This window comes from Natrix helvetica (genome assembly GCF_964273705.1).
Source record: "Natrix helvetica genome assembly, chromosome: 1".
Classification (NCBI taxonomy): Eukaryota; Metazoa; Chordata; class Lepidosauria; order Squamata; family Natricidae; genus Natrix; species Natrix helvetica.
This window is the reverse complement of record NC_138548.1, coordinates 204,021,590-204,044,956: the sequence shown is the minus strand read 5'-3', so window position 1 is coordinate 204,044,956 and position 23,367 is coordinate 204,021,590. Positions and strand designations below refer to the sequence as shown.

The window sequence follows — 23,367 nt, the reverse complement described above, 5'->3', positions numbered from 1 at the left end:
GTGCTAATGGAAGGCAGGGCAAGTATAGATCTAGAAAAGTAGAAGACAAGCCACCTCGTGTGACATTTGAATTATTTCTGAACTACAAATCGCAGAATCTCTCATGTTTCCTAAGGCTGCTGGGACTTGAACTGTAGCAACACACGACAAGCCACACAAAAAGCTTAACGAACCATAATAGATTTGTTTATGTAAAATACTATTCTAAAATAACCATGTTGTAGGTCAGAGCGATAGCTTCATTCCCATAACATGATAAACGATAATATGGTTTTTGGTCACACAGTTTACACCACGTAGTGGAAACAAGCTAAACTCTAATGCTAATTATGCTGATGCTAATAATCAATCTGTCGGGAACATTAGCAGCACAAAGAGGCAGCAAAACAAGTTTTCCATGTACACATTGCTGACCTTCCCATTATGTGAAGGAAGCCTACTCTATTTACAGCACATACAAGCTTTTCATGTGCTAGACAATCTATATACTGAATGACCATTAGGTGGCAGCAATGAACCAGACTTTTCTATATTGCTTTGTTACTCTAGTCTAGTGGCTGCCTGAGGTATTATGGCACAGTTATAATAGGTACACCCAGCAATGCAACTTATAAGTTTTTTTTAAAAAAATGAAAGTGGACTGCTAAGCAATTTAACTATTAACTTCCATCAAAATAAAGAATATTTTTGTGTTTGTACTTAAGGTAGAAGGAAAATTCTCATGAAAATAAAATATTATTTCTCCTTCAAAATTTAACATCTACTTTGGGTTTGACTTAGTGTATGACACGAATCCTAGCTTACCAGATAATTGATATTCCTGTAGAACAACTTGCGATTGATTGTGCAGTGAATAAATAGGTACAAGAAATACTATCCACAGTTGTTAAGTGAATCATGTGGTTGTTAAGCAAATCTGAATTCCCCCAATTGATTTTGCTTGTTGGAAGGTTACACATGACCCAGGACAGTGCAACAATCATAAATCCATGCCAGTTGCCAAGTGCCTAAATTCTGATTATGTGACCATGGGGATGCTGCAATGGTTGTAAGTGTAAGAAACCGATCGTAAGTCATTTTTTTCAGTGTCGTCGTAACTTCGAACAGTGCCTAAATAAATGGTTGTAAGTTGAGGAGTACATGCAATGGAGAGGATGGTAATGACATTTCAACTTCTTCCGGGATCTTCTATTGTATCTTCTGAGTATGGGATGTAATGTGTAGTTAGTCTATCTTCAGTTATGATAGCAGCTTGCTCTTCACTAAGTTGAAGCGTTAAGTAACTAGCTGTTTCTCGGTTAGTGTGGATACTGGTTTTCTCTCATCCATAGGTCCCTAATATGTTTCACATATCCTCTCTCACTGGTTGCTACTTCTGCTGTTGAAGTAGGATTCCATCAGTTCCAATTCTTGTTTTGTCATGTATGGTTTGTTCCAGTAGCTCACATATCCTCAGATTGCCTCCCCGCCCCCCACACAACATCTATTGAGGACCTTGTTGAATCTGGACAATGTGCAATGTGCTGGCATGATGCTCCTAGTTTGTGTCACTCTCATATTTTGTAGTAGGCAGGGGAAGCTTCAGGGGCCTTTGCCCAAGGATGCCTAATGGTAAGGTAGGTACCAGCCAGAACCCTGGTTTCCTGCATCAAAGATGGCACTCTAACCATTATATCATCCAGGTGTGTGTGTGTGTGGTTTTTCAATAGTCTTCTATTTCTTCCACCTTGGATGCTATCTATTAAGTTTAGAAAGCAGAAGAGAATGATATACAATAAATAAAATGAAAATTAATCTCTCTTGCCAGGAAATCAGGGCCCGAACATTAGCATTTCGGCAACAGCAGGCCATTTCAACCGAGGCTGGGTGCAACAAGGAGAATATCAAGAAGAACCGTTACAAAGATATCCTGCCCTGTGAGTTAACAAGAAAGGAGTGCTCCCTTACCAAGGACAGTTTGCCATCCATAGCCTGGAGGACTAATCTGCCCTTTTCAGCCATCACTCTAGCCTAGCTGGTCTATCTTATTCTTCATCTTGGAGCACCTCACCCCAGGGACAATTTGACTGTCACACAGTTGCTCTTTTCCAGCAAAAGAATGACCTAGTGCTCTCTTCTCTGATTTTGCAGCTGAAGATTTGGAGTCCATTTCAGGATGGCATAATTCTCAGGTCCCCCAATCAGGCGCTTTGTAGCTCTATAATCAGGCGTAGTAGCATGGTTATCTAAAATTCTACTGATAACTTGGGGGGGGGGGGACACAAAAGAAGGTTTGCCAGTGGAAGCAATGGTTATGAGTGCTCCATCCTGCCCAAAAATAAATATTGTCCCTCTCTAATATTTTTGCATTTCCCATCACAACTTTCCTACTTTACTTGGAATATTGGGGATCTGCTACCTCTTTCAAAAAAAAAGTATGTACCTAAAGAAAGAAGACAAATATACATATATTAACCCATCAAGAAATCACGCATGGAATTCATCAGAATTGTTATTTATTTAATTACCTATTTGGTAATTTTGTAACTTGGCTTTTGTCTACAGCAGTGACAAATTGACAACTTTAAGATGTGTGGACTTCAACTCCCAGAATCTTGGGAGCATACTGGTTAGGGAATTCTGGGAGTTGAAGTCCACACATCTTAAAGTTGCCAAGGCTGAAAAACACTACTCTAGATATTCAAGGTGATGTACATAACATCCGGTACTTATGTTTTCACCCACAATAACAAGTCTATGACATAAATAGAAATGAGAGAGAGGGCTCTCCAGTTCAAGTGTTACCTCTGAACTACTATATTACACGGACCTGAGAAGCAATTGTCACAGGAACATCCTTGATGCCACAAGGATGTGTGTTAGAACCACCAGCCATTTTAAAATATTGTTTCTTTAAAAAAAAAAAAGAATGGCTGAAATGACTCAGCAGTGGCCATCACATCAACTTTTTTTTTGGAGGGAGGGAGGGAGGGACTTCCACACTATAGGTTTCCATATTAGAAGAAAAATGATAGATGCATAGGAACATCATAAGACAAACTCTGCAACTTTCATTCTTAGGTCCCCTATTAGGAATCAAGTCTATAAAGGTGAAGTTTATGTCATAATGTCTTGGTGCATGTTTCATGACTTCCGTGCACATACTCTCAGATGCTTATAGCTGTGCATTTCATTACATTGAAAATGCATGGTGTCAATTAATGTAGCCTTCTCCAACCTGAGTGCTTTCTGGGTGCATGGACCAACTCCCCAAGTTCTCAGCATTAACCATGTGGCTTGGGTATTCTGGCAGTTGACATCTACACATTGATAGGAGCCTAGTTCATAGAAGATAAACATAACTGATCCATAATTTTAAACCTTGGGAAAGAAGCCATCCTTTTCATCTATTCCCAGACCTCTATTCTCCACTGCTGCCCCGATCCCTGTTTGTTCTCCGTGATGCTAACTTCTAATTGTGCTTCTCTTACAGATGACCAAACCAGAGTTGTTTTGAATTTACTAGAAGAATGCCAAACAGATTACATCAATGCCAGTTTCATTCAGGTAACAGATTTTCTACAGCCATTAAATAGCAGATCCCTAAAGCAAAATTTCTCAGACTTCTAAGAGCCGAGCAACTGGTATCTCGCCATTCAAGATTAAAACTGGAAGCACAAGTTGGTTGATCTTATTATAGCCTATAAAATTTATTTGGGGTGTTGGAAGAAATCTCCTTTTGGGTTCAGTTCCAAGTGGGGAAAAAGACACTGGGTTCATGGAAGTTGCTTGGAACGAAGGTTTATTGATGAACAGGATCACATGGCTTGAGATGCTGGGCAAAAAGGGAAGAGATGGTGAGAGTGTCTTGGTTTTATGCCCTCTTTTGAATTTGAGCTTGTATTCTGATTGGTTGTCAGACTTCCATGGGGCCATGCAGGCAGGGGCAAGTCTACAACTCTGAATCCCAAGCTTGGTGGACTCTTGCTGGGTGATGATGTCATGAAAGGGCTTTGGGATTCCTATTATAACTCTGCCTGAAGGAGGCAGATCTTTGTTATGTAGAATAGACTGGCCCAGGTCTTAATGGCCCATTGACAAAGATGAGAGGGATGAGTTTCTGCCTCCCTTTTAGGGGAGATTCTGCCCTTTTAATATTTCCTAAAATATTTCATTTTTATAGGAGAGGGGTAGGTGCTAACTTCCTACAGGGGAGAGCATCTTCAGCAGTGTTTCTGCAAGAACCAAGGATTAGATTGCAGTCTGTGACCGGAAAGAAAGAGCCTATCACAGGCGGTCAGTCAGTTAACCAGTAATCATTCTAATAATGATTGCTTTGCTGTGGAAAGTATTCATACCACTTCCTGAAGGCCTCTATTTGAGGCAAATGAGAAGAGGAAAGACTAGCACAACATCATGCAAAGATACAACATGCAAAAGATATTTTAGTCTAACTTCTACGCTTTTATTTTTCAAGATACACTGGCAGCTCTCTTGTGGTATGCTAATATACTCTTACTGCCACTCAATATGAGAACTACTGCACCAGAAAATGTCAATGACTCTTCATACCGTCCAGAAAAATGCCTGATTGTCATTCTGAAAACATTGTTACACTTTTGCATTCCCTGTGAAATGCTTCAGCGGTATTTATACAAGGATTCTACTTCTTCAGAAATGAAGCACTTTTTAAAAAATCAATCCAATTTCCATATTTTTTGCAACAATGTACAATATGTGGCTCTATTTGCACGGTAATAATTAAATGACCCATAAATAAAGACAAAAGTGAGTTTCTGGAAAAAAAATATCTAAAAGGCAGCTGACGTCTTTCATTTTGTCCACCTCACAGGGTGTGGACAACAAGAGATGCTATATCGCTACTCAGGGGCCTCTTGCCCATACAGTGCTTGATTTCTGGCATATGATTTGGCAATACAAAGTAAAGGTAAGTTGTAGCACTGGGTAGCAGAGGCAGTGATTGAACTCAAGGCAGAATCTGAAAGGACAATGGGATTCCCTAAGTCCGTGATGGCGAACCTATGGCACGCGTGCCACAGGTGGCCCGTGGAGCCATTTGTTAGGGCACGCGAGACGTTGCCCTGTTAGCTCCAGCGCACATGCACACACTGGCCAGCTGACTTTGGCCTCCTTTTTCGGCCGTTTTTCGCCCTCCGGAGGGTAAAAAACCACCCAATGCACAAACCAGAAGTTCGGGAATGGACTTCCGGTTTGCATGTTGGGCTGTTTTCCACACTCTGAAGGCTTCAGGGAAGCCTCCTGAAGCCTCCGGAGGGCCTCCAGGGGGGTGGGGGAGGCTGAAAAAAAGGTGCGCCAAAAGCGGGGGGGAGTGAGGACATCGCACACACATGCGCTTGGGGGGTCATGCCCATAGCATTATGGCCGTGGGCACACCTGCACACAATCCCCCTGCGCTCCCCCTGCTTCTTCCCGCGATCCAAAAAAGGTTAGACATCACTTCTCTAAGTAATAACTTTGCCCTCAGGGGCCTGGTAAAAATGGTAGACTTGTGTGTATTTGAGTGGGGGGCGGTGTTGCTGCTGATATAAATAAAGCCATTGAGAAACAATAGATATCAATATAGTCATCCAAAAATTTGCATACTCAATAGCACGGAATGCTAAGTAGGAAAAAAGGAAAAGGGATTTAGTTATTCTGAGAAACCCACGGCCCTTATAATGTATAGAATTGCCAAAGAGAGCATGGCTGGCTTGGTGCCAGTGTTTCTGATGAAAAAGAATTTTTTAAAATTTTATTTCACTGAGATAATGGCAAGACAAGATAAAAAGTTGTGTTGCTTCCTCAAACTCAATGTCATCTGATCACCTTTGAGAATTGCTCCAGACAGGATTCTTCCACTCTGAGAGTTCTCCTGCCTTCCTCTACGATACATGTTTGTTACTATAAATTTACAAAGGTGGTTTTTGACAATCTCTCTCTTTGCAGGTGATTGTCATGGCTTGCCGGGAAGTAGAAATGGGCAAGGTAAGAGCTAGTAACAGAGGGACAATATCGGGAAGCCTGAAAGCTTTCTTCTGCTTCCCTTCAGCCTTGTGGCTTGATGGGGAAAGTATTGTTGGGATTTTAACTAACCTCCTTTCTTTCTTTAAAAAAAAAAATAGAAAAAATGTGAACGTTACTGGCCTTCTGCAGAGGAAGCCTCGCATTTTGGACCCTTCTCTGTGGCACAGGTGAGATGATTATATCTGGACAGGCAGCAAGCAATGTGAGGAGAAGGAATTCAAGCCATAGCAAGCCATGTTGCTTCTGAGTCTAGCAGAGACACCTTGATTAAGGATAAAAGATCAAGGATCGTTTACAAATTCTGGAAATGTAATTAAGAGTGAAAGAAATTGCCTGGTTAGATCAAGTCAGTCCATCATTCAGCCAACCAGCCAGAGGTTTTTTTTAATTTATTTTATTTATTTATTTCTTGGATTTCTAAACCGCCCCCTCTCCCAAAAAGGGACTCGGGGCGGTAGGTCATTTAAAAAGATGGTTATTCCTGGTTTGCTCATTGGAATTTCAAGGCTGAATTTAGAGCATTTGTTGTTGTTGGTTGCAAAGTCATATCCGACCCATCGTGACTCCTCCAGGCCTTCCTGTGCTCTACCATCCTTTGGAGTCCATTTAAGCTCACACCAACTGCTTTGGTGACTTCATCCAGCCACCTCGTTCTCCATTGTCCCTTTCTTCTTCTGCCCTCAATCTTTCCCAGCATTAGGCTCTTCTCCAGTGAGTCCTTCCTTCTCATTAGGTGGCCAAAGTATTTGAGTTTCATCTTCAGGATCTGGTCTTCTAGAGAGCAATCAGGATTGATCTCCTCTAGGACTGACAGGTTAGAGCATTTACAGGAAGTCTAATAATATCTGAAATTGGGTATTGAGAATATCTTGAACAACCTCCAAAACAGGAGATGCATGCTTGGCAGAGCTCACCGATGATAATATCTGTGTTGAATTCAGCCATGTTCGAGGGCTGAATCTTCAAATTGCCACTTAAATGCTCTCATTCCCAGGGCATTGTGGGAAACTTAAACTGTAAAATAGAAGTTCAGTCCATAGCTACCTGTTGCTGTTACCCATAGCAGAAAGGAGATCCATTACATGGGATTTTAACAAGCCTACTTTTACATTTTAAGTCAGGCCTATTTAGATAAAAGCTGCTATTAAATCAATCCCTGATTCAGCTTTCCCTTCCCTACTGCTCTTTCAAGGCATTGAACTACAATTGCCATTGTTTCCCAATCAGCAGAGCAAGTGACAAAATATTTTCCAGACCTAAGTTAATTTAATTTCTAAGTTAATTTCTTGGTGAACTGAACGGCACACGTGCTCCTGTTGAGCAGAGGATCAATTACATTGTTACATAACTTCCATATAGATCTGTCACTGTTATGCATATGCTGTAGGTAGACAGCATAACTGATTTGAGCTATCTGATCAGAAATCTCAAATACTGTCAGAAATCTACTCCCATTAAATGGCAGCAAAAGGATCTTTTTTTAAAAAAACCCTCTTAATTCTTTTCTCTCTAGGGTTTATATGGATGTTTGCAACCCTATAACTGAGGGAATGGGAGATTTTGAGCCTGTTTTCTTTTCTCTGCCTTAGGTCAAAGAACAGGAACTCAACCCAGATGTCATTTTGCGGGTACTCACCCTGGCATTTCAGCAGGTGAGCTTCCCATTTTTTTTAATGGATTCAGATCCAATTCATTTCTTGAAACTCTCCACAGTGTCAGCCCTGGAAGCCACCTTTTTCGTTGGAGCTTCTGGGCTGCCACATTTGGTGCCTGGGAAAACGGGAGGGGGGTTTGTAAGGAGTGGTGGAGGAGTAGCCATAACAACATTCCTTTCTCTGGAAGTCAAGGGCATTCGGCCTGCACCGGGATGGGAGTGACTGGGGATTGTCTCCAGTTGGGACAGTGAAGTGATTGGACCGTGTGATGGACTTGTGGGTGCAGGGGATGGATCTTTGATTTTCTTTTGGGCGGGGAAAACTTTCAGATTCGGGTTTTCCCAGATGTGCCGTATGACATCTCTAATAAATTGGAACTTTGAGGAACTTCAAGCCTCAGAGTCTTCTCAGAGTTTGAGATCAGCTGTTTCCACTGCACAAAAGAAAAATGTGATGTTGAGAGAAACACACACACACATACACACTCTTTCACTGTAGTCATTCATACAAATCCTCACCAGACAAACACTCTGCCAAGGAAGACAAACCTGCTAATTTGTTCAAAGAAATGCACAAATATAGAAAACACTGACAAATGTCATTTGCAGTTCCAATACCTCCTTGGAGGATGGCATTATACTACACAGTTGTTTTATTTAATATTTTTAATACGTTTTTTTTTAAAGGGAGCTTTGTGGGAGGCAAGGGTGCTGTTTGCAGGCAGGTTAGAACTTCTGGGTTGCAAGCCCCTGTTATAAAGAGTTCTTTCTAGAATTCCAGTTCAACAGTTTTGTGGTTGTGCTTGTGAGATTTGATATGTTTGTGAACCTGATTCATACATGCTCTTCTGTAATATTTTATCAAATGAAAGTGTTAAATGTGGTGTCTCCTCATCGATTTATAATACAAATTTAAGTGATTACTTTTCTGATCTCAGGAAGAACGGGTGATTTCCCATTTCCAGTATGTGGCTTGGCCAGACCGAGGCATCCCAGACACTTATGGTTACTTCCTCAACATGATTGAGCAAGTGAGATTTAAGCAGGGTGAAGACACCGTGCCCATCTGTGTGCACTGCAGGTAAGGGAGGATTTGGTGGCAAGACCCTGTAGAAAGATCGCACTGCTGATTTACTGAGTAAATGTAACAATTGAACAAAAGAAAACAGGCTTTTTGTAGAATGAATGAGTATATGAATGATGCAGAGTGGGAATATATTGATAATTTTTGCGCTGAAGATGTTAGCCCTTCAAGATAATGTAGACAAGAAGCACATTATCAATTCTAACTTATATTAATATGGGTATTCCCAAACTCTCATTGACCCCTTTATGAAATTTCAGATTGTTCATCAACCCCCAAACATTTATTATACTATACTAATTCAATGTTACTACTACAATTATAATGTGAATAATCCCTGTGGTTATCGGCATACTGCATGCCATACCAAAAATTCTTGGACATCACTTAGAAAATCTGTGCATTGGCAGAATTTCCATCTGCCAATTACAAAAGGCCATACTGCTTGGATCTGCACATATACTACAATATATTACAACATCCTAGGCTTTTGGGAAGAGGTCAATGAGTGTGAAGGCCACCGGCAGCTAAAAACTGGCAGTTGTGATTTTACATTTTTGTTTACCTCATAATATTTGATAGTCTCATCAACCCTTGAGAATCAATCTTGACCACTTTGGAGGACCATGCATTAACAGAATCTTGCAGGACTAAAAGAATTTCTCCCCTCCTTTTACGATTTCTTTCCCCTAATTTTTCCCCTCTTTTTATTTTCTAGAAAATGGGAGGAGGGAATCCCTTTGTAGCTCTGGGATCATGGTAAAAATTGATTGATTGATTGATTGATTGATTGGGAGGCTCCCTTCTGAAACACTTCCCAAGACACCCTCCCCTCCTTCTGTGATCTGAGATATCTTTTATATGACAGTTGTCCCACGTGGTTCTTCTTCTGTTTCTCAAGGTCATCTCCATATACCATGATAGAAGGAGATATGTCAACATCTTCTCCTAGGACAACCTGTCATGGCCAAATTGCCACAGAACAACTCACCATAGCCTACTCACTCAGGAACAGCTCACTGCAGGACAAGAGTTACTGTAATACCATTGAAATGATGGAATAGAATAATTAAAGAAGGGATGGCAAAGGAGGGATAAAATGAAATGTGAATGATAGATATTAAAATATGTTTCAATTATTTTAAATAATTAAATTGAATTGTTGAATTGTTCCACCGTGATTTGTCCCATAGTGAGTTGTTCTATTCCAAGAATTATATATTAGGATGCCTTGAGTGTTTTTTTCCCCCAATAGTCCCTTACAACATCCTCATAGCATCACTCAGCTCTTCTTCAGCCATTCAAGTGATAAAATTGGCATTACTATTTGTTTGTCACTACAGTGTAATGTGAGTGCGTGGCTGGCTGCCACGCGGTAATGACCTCGTCTGCTTTTGGAACCCTCGCAAGGGTGAGCTGGAGCTAGGCATTAGAACCCCCACAGGGGTGAGCCTGTTAGGCTATGGGACCCTCGCAAGGGTGTGTCTGAGCTCGGCTATTGGCCTCCACGGAGGTGCACCTAAGTTAGGCGGGTCTGGTACTGCCAAGGAAGAACGGACACCATGGTGAGATGAAACGCACCAACCAACTCAGCGAGGTAAAAAGACCCCGGCTGGCCGATTGAGACGGTATTTATTAAAATCATACAAAGGGTTTCTATCTTACAGCGTGTTATAGCATGATTGGTTAAAACATTTGTTACTGGGCAGGCTTTGTTCACTTGTCACGTATACGTGTTACTGGGCAAGCTTGTTCACATGTTACAAAAAGATGTTACAGAAGACTGTTGCATAGAAATGTTGCAAAGCAAAGAATGTTGCATAGAAATGTTGCAAAGCAAAACCTTGAGCAAGCTTTGTGCCGGCTTAGCAGAAATGTGATGCAGCTAGCAACTTTTAACATGATCGCTACATCTCCTCTGTTTTAACTTTATTAAGGCTGAAAACATGGAGCTTTTACGTCCATGGAGGTGAGTGCTATTTCAGGTCGCGTGTTGCCCTCCGACCCCAGGCTTCCTGTGTCCGCACCTACCATTCTTTCAGCGTCATCTTCTGAATCATTATTCGGGGAAAAATGTAGCAAGGGTTGCTTACTGTCATCTGTTGGTATCAACATATACGCATTATTCTCAAGCATCATATTAATTTGTGCAGTAGTTTTTGCTTCAGCAATGGCATTCAAACTACGCTTAATCATGAATACAAAAATAGGCAATAAGCAAGATAATAATATGCATCCCATAGTAATCATTGCAACAAATATAAAAACAGCTTTTAAACCTGGGAATTTGGGTAAAATACCATAGTTGCGGTATCCATACATACCATCTTCGGCCCATGTGGCAGGGCCGTCAGTTCTTGGGCTTCCCAGGGCCATTTTTCCCCCATGTTGGTTCCCCCACATACAAAACAATTAGTAACATTCAATGTGTTAGCAATGTCCTCTGCTAATTGGACAAAAGTGTTAGTAACATGTTGTGGTATTTCGGGGATATTCAATTTCTCAATTTCCTGATAAAATGACCAAAAAAGTCCTTTAGTTGTTCGCAATTGCTTAGTTTGCTTGGTTACTGTCCAGCGCAACGCAATGTGTGGGTCTCTACCACTTGCTTCTATGGCCAAGCCATATTCTACTTCCCATGTTTTGGTAGGTGTGCAGGTTATGGTAATTGGGTTGCACGAATTTACTTGCTGTTGGCTATGCCCGTTTCCAACTTGCATTTATGGTTTCCACCAGGTGGATCCCCAGACCACATACTGACACAGGACCAATATGGGCAAAAGCTGTAAGTGTCCCGTTCGGAGCAAGTCCCTTTGTTATTGTAGCACATGTATTTTCGTTCAAGCATGAGACTCCTTTCCCATTGTAATGTCCCACAAGTTGATTTCCAACAGTTGCGATTGATTGCGAAACAAGCGTCAAAACTGAGGCGAACTTGCGTGTTGAGGGATTTAAACTCAGTTTTGTTGAGTAATTCTTTTCTACCGCATTCAATGGTGTAAATGGACATCACATATGTAGTAACGGTTTTTGCTTCTTTTGGGTTGTAACATTGAATCTTGTTGTTAAGGGTACACATGTGATATACAGTATTATTGACTCTACAAGTTGATGGATTAGTAATTTGACAATGTTCAGGTTTGATGGTATGATATATCAATGTCTTAGAGACCTTGCCATTGTGTATTGTGGTGGTGATGCAATCGCTACAACTTTGATTGTTAGACGTAAGTGATGCAGCACGCCGAATTCGTGAGGAATGAGTGGATTGTTTCTGGAACAACAATAAAGTCAGTCTGGCAGAAGTGGCAAGTCCTTTAACTATCTTGGTAATTTCACACTGATATGGTCCCAAATCTACTGCCTTAGGGTTTTTGACAGTCAATTGAGTAGTACGGAAATGAAATGTTTGTAAATAATGTTCTGAATCTTCAGGAAGCCATGTGTTGTTAAAAAACCATCGCCAAAAAATACCTTTTTTCTTGATAGGAGATCGTTGTCGACACGACATGGAGGGAGCATATGGCACTCCTTGTATGAAGGTGTAGCGTACCTGGTGTGTTCGTATGAGGGAATTGTATTTTGGAAAGTCCGGTGCGTTTCGGCGAATCCTTGCTCCTGGGAGAGGCTCGCTTACTCCTGGTGCATAGTCTGGAATTTCTTTGGCTTTCCATAAACAAGTATTCACATCGCATGGCTCTGGAAAACAGCATGAAAAATGGCGAAGCAAAGTTCTTGAAGAGGGGTGAGGAGAGGTGCGGACAAGAGTCATCCAAGAAAGAAAAATTGAAGATAATGGAGGATAAGCCACAGAGGGTGTTGAGTAGAGATAAACAGTTTGGTTAAAATAGGTGTTATTGGACAAAAATCCAATGCACGAGTAGGAGCCAATAGTTTGAGGAGTTACGTGTAAGGAAAGACGAACTTGACAAGAGTCATGATATAAGTATTGAATTAATATCAAAGGTTTTAAAGAAGGGAAAAGAAATTGGCCCTGATACTGCAAGGCATAGGGGCAAGCAGTGAGAAGAGTGTCTTTGAACACAAAAGTCACATGAGTGTCAAGAGGTGCAAAAATCACCTGAGGGTGAGCAACAAATCGAGCAGAGGCATAAGATAACAATGAGAGAAAGAGTTTAAAGAAAAAGGAGTGATATGTCAGGGGGAGAAGAAAAGGCAGGGTCATCTTGATCTTCTTCTGGTATGCGGTGATACGGATGAACACAACGAGCAGGAACCCAGAGAGTCTTGTCATCAATTTGTACCGCTGCGTAGCCTTTTCCCCAAGTGATCAATTGTGCCGGACCTTTCCACTGTGGATCCGGCAATTGCCTGTAGTAAACAAGAGGTCGGGAGGCAGGGATAGGAGGTTTAGAAAAGTGACGAGAGGCTGCAGAGGAAGCAGGTGTGCCAGTAAGGTTAAGAAAGTTGATAGTATAAAGACAAGTATTTAGAATGTTTTGCAACATCGGGAGATTGGGGGGGTGTAACCCTTTTGACCCCATATGCCAATCAAGAGCTATTTTCAAGGTTTTATTTGCTCGTTCTACAATTGCTTGTCCTTTTGAATTAAAAGGAATTCCAAATTTGTGAATAATGGACCACCTATAACAAAATTCAGCAAAAGCAGAGGAGGTATAAGCAGGACCATTATCAGTTTTTAAAATTTTTGGACACCCCAATGTTGCGAAAGATCGAATGCAGTGATTAATTGTTTGCTTGGTATTCTCACCCTTTTGCGGGGTTACCATAATAAAACCCGAAAAAGTGTCCACAGAAACGTGAAGGTATTTCCATGGGGCAAAGGGAGAATATTGAGTGACATCCATTTGCCATGTCTCACAGGCCGAGGTACCCCTGGGGTTCACGCCCTGTGGGATAGCAGCAGCCTGGAGACTACAGGTCGGGCATTGTTGAATAATGGCAGTTGCTTCTGCCATTGATATGCCAAATTGCTTCATCAAGGCTTTTTTGTTTTGATGAAAAAAGGTGTGACTTTCACCTGCTGTTAATGGGGCAGGCTGAGGTGAAACAATAGTTAGAGGCATCATTTTGCAGGCCTCGTCTGCCATGTGATTTCCTTCAGATAGGAACCCAGGCAGATGCTGATGACTACGAATGTGTGCTACAAACAAAGGTTTAGTCCTTGCGTGTAGTACTGTTTGCAATTGTGTAAACAACATCAAAAGAGAAGGTGTTAAAGAGGGTGAGATATAGGCATCAAAAATGTGTAAAGTTAATTGAGCAACATACAGACTGTCTGTGATGATATTTAGAGGTTTGGAAGAAAATAATTCCAAAGCTAGAATAAAAGCTGCCAATTCAGCCTGTTGTGCAGATGTTTGTGTATTAGTCAATTTCTTATGCCATATCTGTTGTGTATTCCAAGTACATGCACCATGATTTTTGGACCCATCTGTGAATACGGTTAACGCATCTTTGATGGGTTGTGATGTTATTGGTGTAAAAAATTGTATCGGAATGGTCTTAATAACTTGTAGCCTTGGGTCAGCTGGCAGATGACATGAAATTTGACCAGGCCATTCCGTGAGTGCATCTTGGAGAAGGATAAAATTTTGAAAAAGAGGTTCCCATTGAGATAACTTGAAAGGGAGGTAAAGCGTAACAAAATCCATTCCCATTAAGGCACGGGTTCTTCTTCGTGCTTTTTCAATGAGCAAAGTCATTTGGGCTGCTCTGGGTGTGAGTGAATTACGAGGTGTGTGTGCTAGATGTAACCATTCTAAAATGTAAAGTTTAGGTTTTGGGATTAAACATGTAAAAAGCAAATTTTCCATATATATCCCCAAGTAATTAAAGGAATCGGTGTTTTGTCTGGTAAAAATATACCAGAGGGAGAGGCAAACTTGTTTTTTGTTGAAAATGCCTCTGATAAGTGGTCAAATTAGAAAGTGAAAAAATTCAAGTGATTGAAAGGTACAAATGCAGCGGTTGATCACACCCCTTTGCGGGGTGCTATAATAAATCCTGAATAAATATCCATGGAAATATTTCCATGGGGCAAAGAAAAGGTATTGAATCATCCATATGCCAGAGTTCACAAGTCCTCACATACACAAGTCCTCACATATTCATATCTGTGACTTTCTGAAAAAACATATCTCTGACTTTCTGAAAAAACATATCTCTAACTTTCTTTCACTTACTGAAATCCTTACAAAAACATATCTCTAACTTTCTTTCACTTTCTGAAATCCTTTCTTGTTGCTTGTACAAAATGCACATTGATTCGGTCTCAAAATGACCTCACCAACTGCCAAGCTTCAACTGTCCTTAACAACTTTCCTATTTCCTCTCTTTTGTTTCTGCAACATCTCCAGTCCATTCAACAAAGCACATCTTTTTCCCACGTTTAGGTCAGATGCCTTTTACAACATTCTCTTCCCATCTATATACAAAGTAACCTTTTTCTGGCTCCAATATCTGATCTAAATGTCCGTGTGAAACTAATCTGGATTCTAGCAAAAATGTTATTCATTCTTTCTGACTGCATTTTGTATTTTTTAGGTCATCTCTGTTAAAATTCTAAAAGGGACAGCAACCAATGCTACTGACAAACAATTAAACAAACAGACGTGACATCTGTTAAGCATACAAAGTGCGCGCAAACATAAAAACATAAAAGAGAAAAAACACAGCTTCAAAAATAAAACAAGCAATTAAGATAGTTTGAGTATACTCTGAAATATGCAGGCATCAGATATCACCCTTAACCCCGCCTTGCTGATGCTCGCAGGGAGAGGAGAGAAAAAAAAATGGTGAAAAGAACACAGCCCCCCTTCCTCCTGCCTTCTCACCAGAGGCAAAGAGGGGGGGTAAAAGGAAAGGAAAAAATGTTTTGTTAAAACGACAGGCTCTTTTTTCCTAGGAATACAGGGAGAAAATATTTATCATTCATTCAAAAACACCTTTTTTAGCACCACACACGCTCTGTTTTTTAACAAACCTTACATTTCAAGCATCCAATACTGACTACATACACACCCATTCACACCTATAGTTACATTTCTTTTACAATAAATCAGTCATTAAATTTATTTCAATGAACTAGCTTACCCCCAAAGCAGTGAAAACTCAGGCAGCAGTTTTAATCACAAAAGTGATAGGGCCCTTTAACGACCGTCTGAGTTGGCCTGCCTCAAGGCAAAAGCACATTCATTTTGCTGGCCAGCAATTAATTAATTAAATCACATTAATTTTACACACTATCATTATGTTACAGACATGCCCCTCCTTGGATTTTTACACTCCCTTTTAAAATAACACTTTCCTTGAGGTTTGCTGCCTTGTAATAAAGCAGCTACTAACAAATTAGTTTTATAAGAAGATGTTCTTATGTCCTGACACACTTTAATCATATCTACCAAATATATTTTAAAAGGTAAATCAAATTCTTTTTTGATATCACTGGCAGGACTTTCCCATTATTTTTAAATCAGCCAATTGTTTTTGTTTATTGGTAAGGGTTTGCCATGATTAAGACAGAAGGTCAATTAATTCCTTTTTTATGTTTTCTTCAAACGAGGGAGAGATTTCCCTCCATTTGAGGCAATTTTAGTCTTTGTTCTTATACAGTGGTGCCGTTGAGTTTCTGCAGACTATTGGCTTCTTGATTAAAAGGGAAAGTTCATGCCTATCAAAGGCATGAGACTTTGAGAGTGAAGAGCTCATACTTACGAAGCGCTTGCCCGCCAGGTGCGTAAGATGAGAATCAAGGCGCCGAACACGTAGACACGGGACTCGGCGTGAGACGTCCGAAAGGCAATCCGGCACGTCGGGGTCACCAGTTGTGAGTGCGTGGCTGGCTGCCACGCGGTAATGACCTCGTCTGCTTTTGGAACCCTCGCAAGGGTGAGCTGGAGCTAGGCATTAGAACCCCCACAGGGGTGAGCCTGTTAGGCTATGGGACCCTCGCAAGGGTGTGTCTGAGCTCGGCTATTGGCCTCCACGGAGGTGCACCTAAGTTAGGCGGGTCTGGTACTGCCAAGGAAGAACGGACACCATGGTGAGATGAAACGCACCAACCAACTCAGCGAGGTAAAAAGACCCCGGCTGGCCGATTGAGACGGTATTTATTAAAATCATACAAAGGGTTTCTATCTTACAGCGTGTTATAGCATGATTGGTTAAAACATTTGTTACTGGGCAGGCTTTGTTCACTTGTCACGTATACGTGTTACTGGGCAAGCTTGTTCACATGTTACAAAAAGATGTTACAGAAGACTGTTGCATAGAAATGTTGCAAAGCGAAGAATGTTGCATAGAAATGTTGCAAAGCAAAACCTTGAGCAAGCTTTGTGCCGGCTTAGCAGAAATGTGATGCAGCTAGCAACTTTTAACATGATCGCTACAGTGTAATGGTTGGATTATTCTAAAAGATGCTACTATACAGTCAGTAGTGGGGAATTATGTCAAACTTAAATTATGAGAAGATAAGGGTAAACTGTGAGGTGGTCATATCTAGGCCAAAGGGGGGAAACTGACAGACCCCTGGCTTGTGTTCCCCAGAATTCCCTAAAATTATGCCACCAAAATTAGACAGCAAGCAGTAACAGCAGATTGACTGTAAATCTAAAACAATCAAATCTAAAACAAATGAGGCAAAAATTGTCAAAAATTCCAACACATATTCTTTCAGTGATATCAACACCTCAACACAGTAACTCTCAAATTAATTGCAGATAAAAATTCCACTTTAAGTTGCAAAAGAAACCCATGCCCTCATTTAGGGAGAAGATCTAGGCAGACTGCAAAGAATTCCAGAAATATTGGATAAATAAGAAACATTCATTGTTGCATTGTAGAACCTGCCCAATCATATTTGCAAGATTCCAGGTGGGTGTGAGGTGTTAGATCCTTTCTCACTCTTTCCTTGTCCTCTTCCTTTCCTTATAGTGCTGGCTGCGGTCGGACAGGTGTGATCTGTACATTGGAATATGTACGGCAGCTGCTGCTTAAAGAGGTACTTGGACCCTACTAAGCAAACGCACCAAGAAAAAAGTAAAGAAGTTGATTTCTTGGTGAACTGAAACTGACTTTGTGTGTGCAGCTTTTTATATTTATTTTTGGCCTGTGTCTATATACTGATATAACACAGAGCCTCCCAGATGCCTTGGGTAATGGGATTCCTACTACCTATTACTGTGGAAATATGGGAATTATAGTATAATTTATTGGGAGAACATTGGCTTGGAAAAACCTGAGACAGTTGCAGAAATATTAAGGTATCACAGATGATGAGGAAGAGAAAATGTTCAGTAATGCGTACTGTATGTTTGAAGCATCTGCACATATAGCCCTTTAATATTGTTGTGTGCTTACACTTCCAAGCAATGAGACATTCCAGGTTGCCATGATTTATTCAGTGTACATTTTCCCCCAGAAGAGGCCTTAAAAGCAATTGGTGGCATTTGGTCACATAAAGCATATTCATGCATAGCGCTTAGCCATGTAGGAGAGGGCAGCCATCAAAACTAAATATATACTCAAAACCTGGCAGTAGCAGGGTGTCTTGAAAGTTATCTAACTCCCTGTTCAAAACCTGGGAACTCCATGCAGCCTATTAGATGGAGAGAGAAAAAACCCACAATAGTAGCAGTGAAGAATAACTGAGAGCTGGAAAGAATGGGTCTGCATCGGTTTGAAATTGTCCACAGTATCACATTTCTCCTTCCCCAAGGATTCACTGATGGTGACGCTGTCAGAATAATCAGCAATAATCAGCAACTAGATTTTACACATCTTGGAACTGCTGTAGGTTACTGCCCGCTCCTGGGGGTGGGGGGACATATTGAAAAAGATAAGCATGAATTAAGGCATGAACCTCATTCATGATTGTGGCACGCTAAAGGCATGTGATACAAACATAGCAGAAGGAAGATGGAGGGGGTGGGCAGGGCATGTTTGTATGCAAATGGGGAAAGATCTATAGTCTTTTTCTTGAAGAATTGACTAAGTGAGCTGGACAAAAGCTTAACCTTTGACTGGATTGTAGTGATCCCCATACATTTACTTCAAAGGGAACTTTCTTTCCCCCATGCAAATAGCAGGTGCAAACACAGTATATAGGATTAAATATCCTTCAAATCTACCCAGAGATCACAGTTCAAATCAGAAGGAGATTGCCGTGAGTGGTGGCCTAATTTTTTGCTCACCCACTTGCTCACCCTAAGTTGTTTGTCCTCTTTTTATGCAGATGGCTTCTTATTAAAGTACCCTCATAGCTCAAACAGAATTATAGCTGAAGGGAATAGTAAAATAGATTAGCGTATGCATACATACGTATATGCAGATAACTTCTGTTTGATAAACCCCAGTTGAGATCCAGATCCCTCTCTGATGATGTTCCAGATAGACTTTGAAAAGGAAATTATTCTCCTAGATCTTGAGGTAGGCCATGCAAGATTTAATTTTATTTGCCATGGATTTTCTTCTGGTGAACAGACATCTCTTATTCTTTTACTTTATTGTACTAGCATATTATCATTTAAAACATCCAGTCATTGAAAGTTGGGCATTTTAAAAAAAATGCATAAATGTTGTTCTGTGAGAAAAAAGAATGTATCCCCATTTGTCAGTTTTTCATTATTTTTCAGAGGATTTCTCCATATTTCAGCATTTTTGATATAGTCCTAGAAATGAGGAAGCAGAGGCCAGCTATTGTCCAGACCCAGGTGAGTCCCATTGCCAACTCAAGATAGTTGAGTGAGGCAAAATACCAGGACTGCTCTTTTCTTACCAATATAGAAGCTGACTTGACTAGATGATCTTCAAGGTCCTTTCTAACTCTGTTATTCTGTTCTTCAGGAGACAAAAGTTATGTCTGCCATAGCTGGGAAGAACAAATTAGCTTGGGGAATACCATGCAAATATTGAAACTAATCTTTGGGGAAAAGACCACTTCTCAATACTTATTAAGATCTTAGTGGGATGAAATAATTACATTCTACCTCAGTGGTTCTCAACCTATGGGTCGGGACCCCTTTGGGGGTCGAACTACCCTTTCACAGGGGTTGTCTAAGACAATTGGAAAACACATATTTTCAAAAAAATATGGAAAACATAAAATAATTTTATTGTTGGGGGTCACCACAACATGAGGAACTGTATTAAAGAGTCGCAGCATTAGGAAGGTTGAGACCCACTGTTCTACCTGAATCTAAAGAAAACTTGAATTCTGAAAATCCTTTATTCCAACCAATAATAATAATGAAAAGCTAAAATAAATGCCCAGTGATAAGCCTGAAGGTATAGATAGTATAGATAGCCCAAACGTCTCAGTAGGAAACTGTAGTTTATGCCATGAGAACCTTGAAGAATGTCCCTGCTAAGGGGAATTGTATGGTAACATATATATTTATTAAAATAATAAGAAAAATTACAAGGGTATTCTTAGAAACACCAGTGGATGGAAGCTAATATTGCCTTCAGGATCAGTTTTTTCCTGTTGTCAACCTATGCCTGTGTCAGTCCTGCACGCCATCTTTTTCTTTGGATCTTCAGGACTGACACACTTAGTGCTGTAGGAAAACAGTAGGAGGCTTGCATGGAGTTGGTGAAGATTTATAGCCATAACAACATTCTTTTCTCTGGGAGTCAAGGACGTTCAGCCTGCACCAGGAGAGGCATGACTGGGGAACATCTCCACTTGGGACAGTGGAGTGATTGGACCATGTGATGGACATGTGGGTGCAGGGGAAGGGACTTTGACTTTAGCTGGGGAAAACTCGGGGCCTTTCAGATTCGGGTTTTCCCAGATGTGTCAATATGACATCTTTAATAAAATGGAACTTTGAGGAACTGCTGGCCTTGGAGTCTTCCTTGGTTGAGGGTGTTACCTGGAACCCTGACAGCCTGTTTTACTAAACCTGGCAAAACTTAATGGGAGCTACTGAGAATTGCTACCAAATACTTGTTTGCATGTAGGTCCACAACTACATGTAGTCCTTGACTAACAACCATTTATTTAATGACTGTTCGATGTAACAATGGCACTGAAAAAGCATAACCGTTGCAGCATCCCAATAGTCACATGATCAAAATTCAGGTGCTTGACAACTGGCATGTATTCCTAACTCGTGATAGTTGTACTGGGAGTCATGTGATCACATTTTGCATCCTTCCCAGCTGGCTTCTGACAAGCAAAGTCAATGGAGGAAGCCAGATTCACTCAACAACTTCATGATTCATTTTACAACTGCAACAAAAAGGATTGTAACATGGGGCAAAAATCACTTAACAACTGTCTTGCTTTGCAATAGAAATGTTGGCCTCCATTGTGGTTGTAAGTTGAGGACTATCTGTACACAAATCCACCTCCTTCTATATAACAGCAAAGAGCTAGATATATTTTTTTGTATCTCCTTGCTGTAGTTTAATAGTTGCCTATAGTTTGCAGCCTAGATACAATAGCCCTATCTGCATGAACAAACTATAAGCTTATAGTTTAAAAACTATAAGTTTCCCACTCATCTGTGTGTCACATATTTTCTTGCCAGGAGCAGTATGAGTTTGTGTATCGTGCAGTCACTGAAATGTTCCGGGATGCCCTGGGCATTTCCTGTCCAAATTATGAAAATCTCAAAGAGGTAAGAGATGGGATCAAACAAACTTTTTCCACAGAGGGCGTAATGGCTTCCCTGTTCTATGCAAAATGGAATTTCCCCTTAGGCCAGACAGTCATGAGGCAATTTTGCTTTCTTGAAGCAACCTACAAGAACTACTTTGAAATACTTGGTTTAATACAGGCAAAAATTAAATCCTGTACTGTATAATTCATTTTATGTGTTTTATAGCTTATACCCGTGAGACTCAGGATTTAGATTTAGATTTCCCTCTTATTCATATGATCGTTTTAATCCCCATAATTGTTTTTCATTTCCCAAAGACTTACTCTGACTTCTAAAGCTAGGTCCTTTGTATTTAGTGAGGTTAATTCTGAGATCAGCATACAAAAATGAAAAAAGTCCTCCTATCTTGTGGCTCAAGATCCCATTTCATCGCTGCAGTGACACTGAGAAAGGAAGATTTAATCTTTCTTATTGCATTTTCTCTACCCAATGGTACTATTATTTCTGCAAATAGGGGGAAAATGCCACTATATAAATATTCACCCTGGCAGGATGGAAAAAGCCTATTGGAGACTCTAACCCAGTGATTCCCAAAGTGTGCGCCGCGGCTCCCTGGGGAGCCGCGCTATCGTCATAAGGGCGCCGCGAGATATTCAATTAATACCTGCGCCCACTGGGTCTAACGCTGATGCGCCATTTCTGAAACGTCTAGTGCAGTGATGGCGAACCTTTTTTCTACGGCTTGCCAGAATTGCGTGCACGCTTGCTACTGCACCCCCCCGCGTGCCCACTTAATTCCCCACCCAACTGCGCATGCGCACGTGACACACACACACACACACACACACACAGTGCATGCACCCCCTCCCCCATGCTCCGGAGGCTTTCCTGAAGCCTGGGGAAGGAAAAAATGGCCTCCCCCGCCCTTCTAGATGTCCTCTGGAAGCAGAAACAGATTCTTTGGAGCCGTTTATTGTCCTTTCCAGGGGGACTTTCCTGAAGCCCGGCTCCTCTTCCTTCCTCGGCTGTTGGAAGAGCGCTGCGCCCATTTCATTGCCCCGGCGCCAGACTAGCGCTGCCGGGGAGAAATCAGCAGGAGGGGGAGAAGAACACAAACTTCTGCTAGGGATGCCTTCTCCCCCCCTCGCCTCCCCCTGATCTCTCCCTGGCAGCGCTCGCCTCACGCGGCAGCAAAGTGTGTGTGTGCGTGTATGTAATGGGGGTCTGGCTGGGACCGATCAGCTGAGAGGCTGGCAAAGAAGCGGCGCTCGGAGGAAGAAGGCAGAGATGCTGGCTGGCATTCGCTTCCCTTACTTTTTGCCGCCGCCGTCCCGGCAGGACAGAGCATTACCACCCCCTCCCTGCTGGTTGCAGCCCAGGCCCCGCCTGCCCTGCTTAGCTGAAAGTGGCGAGGGAGCAAGCCGCGATGAGCAGGAAGGGAAATGAGCGCTGGCCACTATCCCTGCCTTTTCGCGGCAGTGGGGAAGACTTCTTTGCCAGCCTCTCAGGTGATCGGTCCCATCCAGCCCGTTACACACACACACACACACACACACACACACACACACACACCGCTTGTTGCCGTGCGAGACCAGCGCTGCTGGGGAGAAATCTGGGAGGGGGAGAAGAAAACAATCTTCTGCTAGGGATGGTCTTCTCCCCCCTCTCCCCCTGATTTCTCCCCAGCAGCGCTCACCTTGCACGGCAACAAGTGGTGTGTGTGTGTGTGGCCGGCGCTCATTTCCCTTCCTGCTCATCGCGGCTTGCTCCCTCGCCACTTTCAGCTAAGCAGGGCAGGCGGGGCCTGGGCTGCAACCAGCAGGGAGGGGTGGTAAAGCTCCTTTCTGCCGGGGCAGCGGCGGCGAAAAATAAGGGAAGCGAATGCCAGCCAGCATCTCTGCCTTCTTCCTCCAAGCGCCGCTTCTTCGCCAGCCTCTCAGCTGATCGGTCCCAGCCAGACCCCCATTACACACACACACACACTTTGCTGCCGCGTGAGGCGAGCGCTGCCAAGG

At 41.8% G+C, this 23,367-nt stretch overlaps 1 protein-coding gene across 1 annotated transcript in view; it reads left to right on the top strand.

The window, feature by feature from the left end:
• PTPN18 (protein tyrosine phosphatase non-receptor type 18) overlaps nt 1-23,367 on the top strand; it is a 54,199-nt gene that overhangs the window by 14,916 nt on the left and 15,916 nt on the right. Inside the window, exons 2-11 of the mRNA XM_081935774.1 lie at nt 1,808-1,916; nt 3,473-3,546; nt 4,832-4,927; nt 5,947-5,985; nt 6,123-6,191; nt 7,614-7,676; nt 8,617-8,759; nt 17,679-17,745; nt 19,379-19,456; nt 21,281-21,370. Of these exons, the coding sequence (XP_081791900.1) occupies nt 1,808-1,916; nt 3,473-3,546; nt 4,832-4,927; nt 5,947-5,985; nt 6,123-6,191; nt 7,614-7,676; nt 8,617-8,759; nt 17,679-17,745; nt 19,379-19,456; nt 21,281-21,370 (828 nt within the window). The remainder of the gene's footprint in view (nt 1-1,807; nt 1,917-3,472; nt 3,547-4,831; nt 4,928-5,946; nt 5,986-6,122; nt 6,192-7,613; nt 7,677-8,616; nt 8,760-17,678; nt 17,746-19,378; nt 19,457-21,280; nt 21,371-23,367) is intronic.